The sequence below is a fragment of the Equus przewalskii genome, chromosome 28, assembly GCF_037783145.1.
Source record: "Equus przewalskii isolate Varuska chromosome 28, EquPr2, whole genome shotgun sequence".
Taxonomy (NCBI): domain Eukaryota; kingdom Metazoa; phylum Chordata; class Mammalia; order Perissodactyla; family Equidae; genus Equus; species Equus przewalskii.
The window spans coordinates 5,821,334-5,834,825 of record NC_091858.1 but is presented as its reverse complement, the minus strand read 5'-3'; the positions used below and the strand labels follow the sequence as shown (position 1 = coordinate 5,834,825).

Genomic DNA, 13,492 nt, shown 5'->3' with positions numbered 1-13,492 from the left:
TGGGATGCTGATTCAGAATGTGGTGGGATTAGAAAATGGATTGCTGACTATGAGAAATAAAGGGAAAGCATATGAGGAGGGAGTCAGAACTTTTTCCTGGCTTGGAGGATGCTCTTCTTCCTTTGAGAGATTGCCTGGCGGATCAGTCCAGGCCACTCCACCAATGCATCCTGGGAAAGCTTCCATGTAAAAGCGTCACTGAACTAGTTCACTGACTGTCCTGTGAGTCTCCCATTTTCCTTGACTTGGTTGATGAAGAACTCCTTTCTTCCTTAGAAATGCAGAAAAAGAAAAGGAGAAAGGTGGGAAGGAAGAGAGGGAAAACTATATGTTTTGGAGAAAAAACTAGACCTTTAGCCAATAATATAGGCAGACTTCTGGCCTGTAAACCATAGTTTGCATGCTGAAAAGTTGGATTTTCTATATCATACAGTCAGAAATGCTTACATTCTAGTGACTTCCACTAATAACCCTTATGTACTGGAGTGAATTATTCTCCCAGATACCTCAGGGTTCGCATGAATAAATTAACAGAAGAGATCTTTGCACCTATCCAGCACTTGTGATGCTGGACCCAAGCAGAGCACAGTTCAGTCACCCAGGTGGTTTTGCTGGTTACTTTATTATTCTGATGAACCTTGGTAAACCCGTGAAAAGGCAAAGGAATGGTGGGCGGGAGGGAGACTACTGCCAACTCACATATGCCTGCCAACCCATGTGCTTGTGTATGTGGCTCTAGAGTGCTGATCGGAGTAAAAGTTTTCTTCGTTCATGTTGGGCTCCTCACTCTTTTGTGTCTTCCACAATTTGGAGAGTCTCTCAGCATCTAATACTTCATTCTCTCCTCCAGGATTTCTGCCTCTGTTCCTGCCTGGTGAACTGGGCCATACAGCTTGCAAGGCAGTGGGGGGCCTCTTTGCCTTTTTTCTGTACCTCGAGCATGGACTTGCTCTAAGCGGCTCCTTCCCCCTGCCTCTTTTCTGGCCCCAGAGAGCAGAAGTTACAGGCTCCAGGAGTGGGAATGAGCATGATGGTGCCCAGAGGCTGGAAGTTCAAAGGCCTGCTAGAATGTCAAAGCCTTCTTCAGCTTCTCCAGAGTCTCCAGCCTCCGTCTTCTTTCCTTTGCTCCATTTATACATCTCTTCACCCCTCCTGCCAAAGGTCCTGTGGCGTAGAAGAAAGAGGAAGGGGGCTCGACTTCCTAACCTTTATGTATCCTGGACGGGTTTACTCCTTTCTCCACTTCCACAAGCCAGCCCAGGTGGTCTAGTGGTTAAGATTTGGCACTTTCACTACCGTGGCCTGGGTTCATTTCCTGGTCAGGGAACCACACCACCCATCTGTCGGTTGTCACAGTGTGGTAGCTGCATGTTGCTGTGATGCTGAAAGCTGTGCCACAGGTATTTCAGATACCAGCAGGTCACCCATAGTGGACAAGTGTCAGTGAAGTTTCCAGACTAAGACAGACTAAGAAAAAAGACCTGGGCACCCACTTCCAAAAAATTGACCATGAAAACACTGTGAGTAGCAGTGGAATATTGTCTGAGATAGCTCTGGAAGCTGAGTGGATGGTGCAAAAAAAATCCAGTAGAGCCCGAGTTGCTAGGAGTCGGAATCAACTCAATGATGCTAACAACAACAACCACTTCTACATCATCCTGTACTGTGTGTCCTTCTTTAGGGAGGCTGGGACACCACACTGGGTACAGACATATTTATTTTAGGGCACGTTATGTGCAAAGTGAAGCAGCAGGCACTTTGGGGGATACAGAGGTGACAGAGGCAACAGGTAATGTAGAGAGCCAAGCTTCACACGTGCCCTGTTGTTCTCCCCTCACGTCACTCTTGTGAGACAGGTGGTTTTACTGCCACTTTTTAGATGAGGAAAATGGAAATCAGAGTCTTGCTCAAAGCCGAGACCTTAGTAAATGGTAGAGATGGGATTCCAACCTGGGACCCTATGACTTTCAAGACCTAGGAGTCTATAAAAATATTAAAAACGAGCAAATATTAAAATATGTCACATTACACACCACTTGTACATATGTGGCTTCATTTTAGCCTCATAAAAACCTTAGGTAGGAAGGACAGGTGTTGTTATCCCCATTTATAAATGAGGAAATGGAAATGCCTAGAGATCAAAGTGGCTTGCCCAAAGTTATGGAGCCAGGATGGATCCAGTTTTTCTCCCCATAGATCACTGTTCATTTTCTGCTAAGGTCATTGAGTCCTTATGACTAAAGAAAATGATTAACATATAGCTTTTAAAGAACTGGGTTCTCTCAAAGTATTAGTATTCCCGTATTAGTTTTCTGGGGCTCCTGTACAAAACTGGGTGGCTTAAAACAAGAGAAATTAATTTTCTCACAGTTCTGGAGGCCAGAAGTCTGCAATCAAGGTGTCGGCAAGGCTGGGTTCCCTCTGAAGACTCTGGGGGAGAGTCCTTTGCCTCTTCCAGCTTCTGGTGGTTCCCAGCAGTCCTCGGCATTCCCTGGCTTGTAGCTGCACCACTCCATCTCTGCCTGTCATTGTATGGTCTCTGTACCCTCTTCTTATAGGGACCTTAGTCGTTGGACCTGGAGCCCACCTTAAAGCAGTATGACCTCATCTTGATTTAATTATATCTGCAAAGACCCTATTTCCAAATCAGATCACATCTGGGGTTATGGGTGGACAGTTTTAGGGGGACATTATTCAACTCCCTACATTTCTGAAAAGGGTTGAAAACTGAGCAGTAAAAGTACAGCACAGCTTCCCCCTAAGTTGGATTATTCCTCATAGCGGTCTAGCCCTGCCTGGTGGGAAGAAAGATGAGTCCCTTCAAATTTCATTTCACATTGCAGATAAGATCCATGTGGATCTCCCCCATCAGAGGTGGATGGAAGAGGCACACTCAATTAGGCTTCTGGGATATGGACAAACCATAAGAATGACCTCATTTTCAAGATATGGAGTGTACTTGGTGCTGAGTTTGTCATCCACACGCTGATCTAAAGTCTTGGAAAGCAGAACCGGCTTTGGAAAGGCTCTGGGTGGTTGGTGAGAAGCAACCCACACTGCAGGGGCATGAGTGGTGACAACCAGCGGTTCTCTGGGTGGGCTGATGACTCTGCGAGGCCACATAACAGCCAAAGCTTCTCTGAGTTCTTTTCTGGCCACTGGAACTCTCAAAGGCTTCTTCCCTCTTTCTTTGCTGGATTTCGGGAATTCATCTGGGGGGAATTTCTGCTGTTTCATGGAGGTTTTATCACTAAACATCCCAGCAATAATCAACATCCCCGAAGAATTCCATCACACAGTAGGAAAACTCAGAAAGGATAGGGTAGGTAGGTAGGTAGTGGTATTTAGCGATTGGGAGTCAGGCAGTCCTGGGAAAATAATGCCTACTTGATAAGATTGCTTGAGCTTAGGGATAATACAGTAAAGAGTTTAGTACGTTCCCTGGCATTAAATGGAGGCTCAAAGAAATGGGAATTGCTGTTGCGTCTCTGAGACAGGTAGAAGGAAAAGAGAAGGTGGATTTCTGGCCCGATCTGGAGAGGTGGTGGGCAGAGGTCACCCTTGTCTATGTAAACTGAGTGTGCACACCAGGAAGAGAGGTCTCATCTTCTTTCTGGGGCCCCAGCATAATCACAGTGGTCTTCCTCCTTTGGGTAGAGACCAAATGGAGTGGTCCTCAGTCCCCTTCCTTGGCAGAGTTCTCATGTGGCCCTGAGGTATGAGCTCTTGAAAGCTCTGGATTCTTAGGTCTTTCTGGCTCCCAAGGCTGTAGAAGGAGTGGAAGAAGATGTTAGCTTTTCTCCTGGATGTTAGCTGCTGTTACTTTCCTGGCAGATCCACTGAGGATGTTGAGTTCTTGCGAAGGAGGGGCTTTGCGATGCTGTAGATGCCGTACCAGCAGGGAGTCAGGTTTTACTCTCTGTTTGCTTATTAATCATGGCTTTGGGCAAATGACTGTTCTAGGCCCCTCTTTTTTTGTACAACGTGAAAAATTTCATCAGCATTTGCATATTCTAGTATAAATGAGTGAAGTGGGCGAGGAGGAAGAAAAACAAGACAAGTGAGGATAAATGGCATCTAACATGTGGCCTCGGTTTTTGGGAGAATGGTAGGGACAGTGGCAAACTGAAGAATGTATTCCCTGTCTGAAGAGGGAACTGCTGCTTAGCTAGAAATCTGGATTTTTATGTGAAATATCCAAAATTTTAAATGTAGATTGAAAAACACAGCGCATAGGACAAACAAAACACAGTTTGGGCAAAGTCTGCCTTTGGGCCACCAGTTGGCAACCTGTGACCTGTGGTTTCAAAGTAACAGTACAAATTTTGTGATCATTTGATCATCCGTGGTGCTCTTTCTCTGTCAAGGCGAGGAATAGACATAACTAGCTTTTCCAAAGGGGCTGTGTTTGTAAATGTTAACATTGTTTGTGAAATGTTACTTAAGATATTTTGTAAGGCTTTTATATTTTATTTACATTTCTAAAGTTTTTAAATTTCTATACTCTCATTTGGTAACCACAACAACTCTATGACATAAATGCTATTCCTTTTTCCATTTTACATGAGACAATTTTGGCTTAGAGAGAGAAGTTTGAGCATTTGTCAGAGGCCACTCAGTTAGTGGCAGGTCAGGAGTTATACCCCAGGACCTTGGGCTCCCCAGTTCGATACCTTGTCCCACATGTGTGTCCCCTGTCCCTCCGCCTAGCCTGCTTTCTCCCATCTTTACATTCCTGGTTCCATCTCATCCCTCAGGTTACTGTTTCAGCATCTCCTCCTCTGGAGACCTCCGCCAAACACTCCATTTCAGCTAGTTCCCCTGCTGCTGTCTCAGCTCCTGTTTGTTTTCTTTACGGTGCTCACCATGATGTGTGATTACTCTGTTTGTTTGCTTGCATCTTTTGCCAGTCTCCCCTTCTAGCATGTAAGTGCCCCAACATGTGTCTGTGTTTGCTGTTTTGTCTTTGGTCTCTAGCCAGGGAAGGGCTGGCTCATAGTGGGTGCTCAGTGCATTTATTAAGTGCATCCCTGTGTGGGTGTGCGCATGCATGGCGAGTGGTTCCGGCAGAGTTCTTCATATTTAGGTATGGATCGATGGAAGGGCTGAGGAGGAGAGGCTGTCTTCTATAATTTGGTATATTAGCTTTTCTCACCCACCCCCCTCCCCCATCCTGCTTTTGGCTCCCTGCTTTTCCTAACCTTTGGTTTCCTGTTGACCATGTTGTCATTCTTCCCAGGTACCCAAAGCTGGGAGCCTGCCCCTGACTACCGAAGTTCTCAAAAGTATAGCACTTCCTCCGGCCTTAGAGAAGAAGCCGCAGGTGGCCTACAAGACAGAGATCATCGGAGGGGTGGTGGTACACACACCCATCAACCAGGTGCTGGGGCCTGGGGCTGCCAGGGGCTAGAGGAGGAATGGTAGTGTCCATGGTATGCCAGTGATGTGCACCGAGGGCTGCACTGAGAACAGGGTGGATGGGAGTGGGGGAGCCAGTGCAGATGGGGTGGTCAAGAAGATATAGGGCAGGGGTGGGTGTGAGGGATGGCAGTGCAGCAGTCGAGGTCATTGCATCCGGAAGCTCTGTGGCCAGTGTGGTTCTATACCAAACACAAGAGACTAGCGCTTGTAAGTCCCATGGGAAGTGGGGCCAAGGAAAGCAGGTGAGGCCGGAAACAAGCCCACCGTCCCTCCTTCCCTTCTGTGCTTATCCCCTTTCTGGTATGCATTCTCTGTCCTTCCCTCCCTCCTGGGTCTGTCCAACCTCCCCAAGTCATGTTCTGTGAAAGTACCTGGTACCTGGTGGGAGCAAAGTAAACGTTTATTTCTTGTTTAGTTCTTCTTTGACTGCCACAGGGGACAAAGAGGTGAGGGATGATTGGCCAGAGGGCGCTGTGTGGGGTGGGGGTGTGCTTGTATAAAGAGAGGAGGGAGGTGCTAATCCTGACACTGTTTCCTTGTAGAACGGTGGGGATGGGCAGGAAGGGAGTGAGCCGGGGTCCCACGCCCTCCTTCGAAGGTCTCAGAGTTACATCCCCACGACAGGCGGCCGTGTTCCCACTGGGCCCCCCCTCATTAAGAGCGGCTACTGCGTGAAGCAAGGGAATGTGGTGAGTGTTGGCATGGGGGCCGGAACGGGTTATGGTGACTCCTCCTTGGGGCCCGTGGGTGTGGGCTTATAGGGGAGAACAGGCTGGAAGGAGTAGCTCAAGTCATCTGTGCAAGCCACCACCTTTGGGTGGTGAGAGATTTGGGACCAAACCCTCGTCCCTGTAGGTCGGAAGTATTACTCCTGATAGGAAGAAGTCTCCCCCACAAACCTGAATGTGGGAACCCAGCTTCCATGGGGCTGGATCCCCGGGAGCTTCGAACTGGAACACCTTCTTTGGAAGAATGCTGGGATCTCTTCCAAATGTTCTGCTTTGTACTTTTCGTTTTAGCGGAAGAGCTGGAAACGTCGCTTCTTTGCACTTGATGACTTTACCATCTGCTACTTCAAGTGTGAGCAGGTTTGTAGTGGCTCTGGGGCCCTTCTGAGAGGTAATGGGAGCAAGAGGCACACGAAGAACACCCACGTGTGTGTGCATGAGTAGAGGCAGGGGCACACACAGGCTTCGGAGGTGCATCCATCCCGTGTGCACATCTTTACAGTGATGTTGAAGTGGCCTTAACTTCCTCCCTCCCTCTACGCGGTGAGCTGCTCTGTGCTCAGAGCCACAGAGCGTCTTCTTAGATTTTCTTCTCTCGATTATTTCGAGACCTTGACTTGTTTACAACCTGGTTTTAGCCAACCATCTCTGATGAGAGAGGCTCATCGGTCGGCGGGTCTGGGTCCTGGCATTATGTGGACAGCCTCATTTACCTGTCTTTCCATTTTTTTCTGCCAGGACCGAGAACCACTGCGCACTATATTTCTCAAGGACGTGCTCAAGACCCATGAGTGTCTAGTCAAGTCTGGGTAATTGTCTTTGCTTGTTCTTTTCTGATCAGAACCCCCTTTTGCCCTCTTAAATCTTCATTTCCTGCACTTCTGAGACTTTATCAGAGTCTTCTTCCAAGAGCAAGAGATGGGGCCTGGCTTCTGTGGCCGGCTCCCCACATTCAAGATGATGCAGCCATGAGACCACACTGAGCACACCTACCCCCTCTCATTACCCTTCTCTGGCTCCTGAGGAGATGAGCCTGTCTAATAATTTTCTGTTAGAGAAAAAGAAAGAATGTAGGAATAAAGATGAGAGTGGTGTCGAGATGCTTCTCAGCTGTTGCAGTTAGATGCTCCTTCCACAGAAGGACTGGGGCTCCTAGGGGGACTGTGCCTTAGTCACTGGCTTTTCAGCACTTCTGGTCAGATCACTGCTTAGGCTAGTGCCTCTTCCCTGAACTTTGTATGCCTTTCTCTTCTCCTTTTGACAAAGTCCCTGCCATCCCCTTAATACAAGGGTGATTCACAGCAACTCTCTGTGACTCCTGTTGGGCAGGAAGAGCAAGTATTTTTAATGTGTTCCTCTTTCCACTAGGAATGGTTACCTTCCAAGTGCCAGGGTGCATAGGATGAGTTTGGGACCTGGGGCCCCTAGGCAAGGGCTCTCCTGTATGCAGGTGCCCACCAAATGCAGATGTCCATGGCACTAAACTTTAGAAACCCCAAGGGCATCTGGGCATGTAGAAATCCTCATTTTGCCCCTCAGTCTTCAGTCTTTAGCGCCTTATGTTTGTGTCTCTCCATCCCATGGACTATGATGCAGAGCCAGGATCATTAGGGAAGCTGTTAGCAGCAGGCAGACTGTTCTCACGTGAAGGCAAGGCAGGGTCTTGTGTGACAACAAAGTGCTGTATGACCGGGGAAGCAGGGACAGAAGCATTATACTGGGTCCTGCAAATGGCAGTTGCAGAGTACAGAAGATTGGGAAAGTTCCCCCAATGACAATTTATAATTCAGGAAAGTAGCTGTAGATGGAAGGTTCCAGAATTGTGCCTCCAGAGGTTGACAGTGGGTAGAGGAAAGATTAGACATGACTGGATCCTCGGAGATGGTTCCTGACTATAGAGGGCCTGTGCAGATAGATGTCTGACCGACTGGGCAGGTGGGGATGGCTTAGCAAACCCGGATAAAGTTCAGTCCTAAGAGTGCTTTGCACTTAACCTAAATCTCTGACTGCCAGGGTCAGACTGAACTCTGAGTAAAAGAATTAAGGGCTCTGGAGATCATCAGGGAAGGAAGTCCCAAGGCTCTGCAGGTTCCAGGCCTATGAGACTGTGTAGCTTCTCCCAAACCCACTCAAGGGGGTGTAGGGCATCCGAGTAGTCAGTGAACACTTGTTGAATTGAATTGAAGTGAAGTGAAAGGCAACATGTAGCCTGAGAAATAGAGGTGAAAAGAATGAGGATTTCCTCCCTGCTTTGCTTTCACCTTCTCAGTAGTTGATTACATAGTTGTACCATATGTGGGGAAACAGTTTAAAAGGTTAAAACATTTTAGCCAGAAAGAAAAGCCATCTCTCCTCAGAAACTCAGAAGACAATAATAATAGTGAAATGTGTTTCAGTGGCATGCATTATAGCAGATGCTTTATTTACCTTATAATTGATCTCTGCAGTGACCAGCCCAACAAAGGAGGTCTTCTCGTCTCCATTTTACAGTCGGGGGACAAAGGCTCACAAAGTTTTAAAGATATTCCTAAAATACCTTTTCCCTAAGTAGGATGAGGATTTGGCCCCAGGTTTGTCTGGCCCACATCTTGTCCCCTCCCACATGGGTCTTCAGCTTCATACTCCTCCCTTGCCTGGTGCCTATGTCACTGGTCTGGTGTCTGCCATTTCCTCCCAAGTCCTCACTCATGAAACCAGCACTGCCTGTGGCCAGTCCTTTCTTGGAATTATTCTGACACGTGGCATATGACACACAGTCTGACATCTGATTGTATCGTTTTGCTTTATGTTCTTTTATTGGGAAGGAATTAGATCTTTCACTCTTTATGTATTTTCCACAGTGACTGGAGGCTTGCAGTATGCATTTAACACTGTAAATGATTTCTGCTGATGTGAGCTTTGTCACTGAGCATCAGCCACTTCTCGCCTTCTTCCTTGCACAAGTCAGGATCCCTCTTCCAAAACTCACACCCAGTTTGAAACATCTTAAAGTAGTCTACTCTCTCCTTCCTTTTCTTCTTTTCGGCATCCAGTCTCCTCAGCGCAGTACAGTGAGGCACAGAGCGAGAATTCTTCGAAGCTGAGGAGGTTGCTGCTTAGGGGGAGGAAATGAGAGGGTTGGCTCCCTTAGGAGAGGCAGACGGTAGTGGAGTAATTGAAAATGTAGACTTTGGAGTCAGACCTGGGTTCGTATCCTGGCTCTGCTGTTTACTAACACTGGCGCTATGGGCAAGTAATGTAACCTTTCTGAGCCAGGATTTCTGCATCCATAAAATGCCTCATTGGATTGTTGAAGATTGGGTGAAATAACGCACAAAAAAACACTCCAGTGAACAGATTCGTGGTTGTCAGGGACAGGGGGTGGGAGGTGGGCAAAATGGGTGAAGGTGGGCAAAATGGGTGAAGGTGGGCAAAATAATCCTGGGCGTGTACTATACAGCATGGTGACTATAGTTAATAATACCATATTGCATATTTGCATGTTGTTAAGGGAGTAGATCTTAAGGTTCTCATCACAAGAAAAAAAGATTTGTAACTGTGTGTGGTGATGGATGTTAACTAGACATTGTTGTAATTATTTCACAATGTATACAAATAGTAAATCATCATGTTGTACACCTTAAACTAATACAGTGTTATGTATCAGTTATAACTCAGTAAATATATACATAACCAGTAACATTTTCATCTAGTTGACCCTAAAAAAACCCCACACTCAAAACAGTGCTTTGTACAAAGCACTTGATATATCTTAGCCACTAAAAAACCCACAGCTGTAGGTGGTGTGGGGTATGGTGGCTATTAGGAAGTTTAAGAGAGAAAGGAGCTTTATCTTGTTAGAACTGGTGGTGGTGTGTGTGTTGGGGGAGTCTGTCAGGATGGTAAGACCTCCCAAGACCCTCCAGGAAGTGAATCTAGAGGAAAGCCCTGTCTTTTTTTGAGGCAGGAGCTGAAGGGAGGAATGGCCTGGAAGCCCCCTTTTTATGGTGGAGGGCACTGGTGCTTTGACCCAGGACAAACTGAGTCCTCAATGTGTGCACCAGCATGCCTGGTAACTTTCCTTCTCTTTCTCTGTCTAGTGACCTCTTAATGAGGGACAACCTGTTTGAAATAATAACAAGTTCCAGGACCTTCTACATTCAGGTAAGACGCTCACTCTGGGAAGACTTTGGCGTTCCATTTCTGTGAATGGTGCACTCACAGGTCTTGCCCTTTTCTTTGCTTTCTCTTTTATTTTGTTTGAAGTTTCTAGGTGGTAAATTTAGCCCCTGATAGTCTGAGTCCCATTTTCTTCTGAACAGGATGTTTGCCAAAAGCTTCCCAACCATGAAATAATAAGAGCAGGTTAGGCCGCTGTAGTGGAGAATGTGAGCTCGTACCAGCTGCTCTTAGCTGCTGGGCGCCAGCTAAGCAGAGAAAAGGAGAACTGGTCAGTGGTTTCACTTCTCCTTTGGAGGGTATTTATAAGCCCCGTCTCTGTGTGGACATCACTGTGTGCGGAAGGACAAAAGCACAGAGGGCCCTGTGCAGGCACCAGGTGCAAAGCCCAGCTGCACAGAGATAGCCATTGTTTGGGCTCTGATGGTTCGGCTCTCAGAAGCTTCTCCCTCCACCCACAGCTTTGGAGTTCTCCCAGCTCCTTCCAAAATCACAGGAGCTAGGAAGGCAGATTTCCAAGCAGGGCCTAGACTTTCAAGGCCAAGTCCCTACCCCAGCCAGCCTAGCAATCCACAGTGTGCCTTGACTCATGCAGCATCGTGGTAATGCCGCATTTCTAGCATTAAGACTGCCATGTAGGGTGTTGGTTTAAATGTGGGGCTCCCCAGCCGAAGCTTTGCAGGGTTCTCAGCACCCTTTCTTCTTTGTTCCATGTCTCTCCCCACTGAACACCCTCCCTTCCACAGGGGGTTGCCCCCTCTGCCATTTCTTGGGCAGCAGCTCTGCTCGTCCTGACTCCCGACTGAGCTCGCCGAGCTGGCCCTCCTGCCTCAGCTCAGCAGACATGCTAGCAGCCTGAGCCAGCTGTGGGTTCCATTCATTCAGACAAGCCTGCGCCATCCGGCAAGGGACGGCGTAGGGGGCTGTGGAAAGTGTCACTTGGGGTGTTAGAGCTGCCACCATTGCCATTCAGGGACAAAGTTTAACTGTAGGTGCAACAAAAGCATTTTCAGTTTTTGCGTTTGACAGATATTTGCAGAGTGTCCTCGGAGCGCCAGGCATTTTGCCTCATGCTGGGGACACTGTGTTAAACAGAACAGACCCTGAACCGGAGAGAGAGAGACTCAGTCCAGTAAACAGGCAGTTAAAACTGTGTGATCGGGTTGGGGGAGCGAGTGTTGGATAGATGAACACGGGTGGTTTTTAGGGCAGTGAAACGACTCTGTATGATACTGTAATGGCAGATGCATGAGATAGAACTTGCTAGCACAAGGTGTAAACCTTAATATATGCAAATTAGAAGAATTATTTAGTAGGTCAGGTGATCCCAGCATAGAATGCAGAATATGACAAAAGAACCTAAATGTTTTGTGAGTATGAAACAACCTCACTGATGGGAGTTGGGGGAATAAAAACCAAAAGCAAAAACCAAAAAAACAATGTGATAAGTGCGGCCCTTCCAGTGAGTGGTGGTTGCCATGGGAACTCATCAGCTGGACACCTCCCCCCCGTCTCAGGGAGTGAGGGCAGGTTTCCTGAAGGGAGACACATCCAAGCTGAGTCTGCTGGGGGAGAGCCTCCCAGGCAGAGGGAACAGCATGTGTGAAAACGCCTGGAGATAAAATGAGCACAGAACATACAGGAGGCTGGAAAGCAGATGCAGAGGGCTCATGGCCTTGTGTGCCTTGTTTATATCCTGAGGGTTAGGGACCCTCGAAGTTAAACTAGGGGAGTGGCCCAATCAAATTTGCCTTCTAAAACTATCACTTGCGCAAGCATCTGACTGTCAGAGCCTTGTTTTCCTCATCTGTAAAGTGGGGATGTTAGTCTGCAACCCTGACCCCTTGGGCTATGTGCTGTGTGAATTGCATGGCCTGGTGCAGCATCAAGGACAGAGGACAAAAGGGTAAGATAGGAGAGAGCAGTTTGAAGTCTGTTCTGGTCATTTAGGTGAGGGGTAAAGGAAGTGCGAACTAGGATGGGTGGAGAAAAGTGGAACTTTAAAAGCTATGGGACAGTCTTTTCCAGGACGTGGTTATTGGTTAGACGTGGAGTGAGAGGAGAGAGGCGGGGCAAGGACACTGCCCAGATGTTTGGCCTGGGCCTCAGAGTGGTTGTCACTGTGAAGGGAGCACAGAAGGAGGGACTATTAGAACAAAGACAAGCCCAGCAGAGGTGGTTCTGAGTTTACAGCCTCTGCAGGACATCCAAGGTGACATGTTCGGAAGGTCCTTCCATATACAGAGCCTGACACATTGGTGGTGCTAAAGAAATAGCTGTCAAGTGGACAGTTATGCTGGGTAAGAGTACAGGACGGAGCTTGCGAGTGGAGATGGTGATTTGGGAAACATGAACCCCAACAAAAGAAATAGTCAGAAGACATTGCATCATCTGCATGAGCGTGTGCACATTTACCAGAAGCTTCTCATCACTTCTGTCCTCCTTTGCCTTCTGCTTCCACATTTCTGGGATAGAAGAACACTAACATCACCCTGAATAAATAGATGAGTGAGTGGACAGATCTGAGTGTAGCACCTAACTCAACGAGAATGGAAAGTTAGAGGAGAATATAGGTTAAAAAGCATTAAAAATATGTGTTAATTCATTTCAAGGTAGCAACTATAAGCCTGCTTATGTTAACACAGTAACATTTTATGAGAAATAACTATGTTTCTAAAACAGAAGCAGCAAGAGTAGCATTGTTTTTTGTGCTGTGCAAATCTCTTTAGTGGCTGGCTTAAGAGGAGACAGGATTCTCATATCTGCCTCTGCATTCTGTCTGTGGCCATATGTTGTTTTGATTGGAGACTATGAAGAGATTCTGGTCCCACACAGATAAGTATTTGGAAAAAAGGAATATTTTAATAGCTTTCCAAATAATTGTAGATATTCTTCTTTGATTCTATACCAAAACTTGGTAAATGGTAGTTTCTTATTGTTTAGGTGCAATGTGGAATTGGAAGCTAATATCAGTAAACTTTCATACTCTTACATGAAAATCCATACTCTTACATGAAAGCTTTGCACTTTGAATGGGTCCTTTTCACCCGTGCATGATTTTGTAAGTGTGCATTGGTTGTTTGGAAAGCAGTGGTCTCAACTGAGGTATGCACATCTTCCAAATGTTGGCACATTTTATTGTATAATATCAAAAAGTCACATCCGTTAATACCACCACCACTATC

At 47.0% G+C, this 13,492-nt stretch overlaps 1 protein-coding gene across 5 annotated transcripts in view; it reads left to right on the top strand.

Annotated features, from left to right (window-relative positions):
* The window catches only part of PLEKHA2 (pleckstrin homology domain containing A2), a 70,401-nt gene that overhangs the window by 46,749 nt on the left and 10,160 nt on the right, over window positions 1–13,492 (top strand). For all 5 annotated transcript variants that reach the window (XM_070598858.1, XM_070598857.1, XM_070598856.1 and 2 more), the window contains 5 exons: window positions 5,240–5,380; window positions 5,964–6,110; window positions 6,441–6,509; window positions 6,888–6,958; window positions 10,229–10,292. In XM_070598858.1, the coding sequence (XP_070454959.1) occupies window positions 5,240–5,380; window positions 5,964–6,110; window positions 6,441–6,509; window positions 6,888–6,958; window positions 10,229–10,292 (492 nt within the window). The remainder of the gene's footprint in view (window positions 1–5,239; window positions 5,381–5,963; window positions 6,111–6,440; window positions 6,510–6,887; window positions 6,959–10,228; window positions 10,293–13,492) is intronic.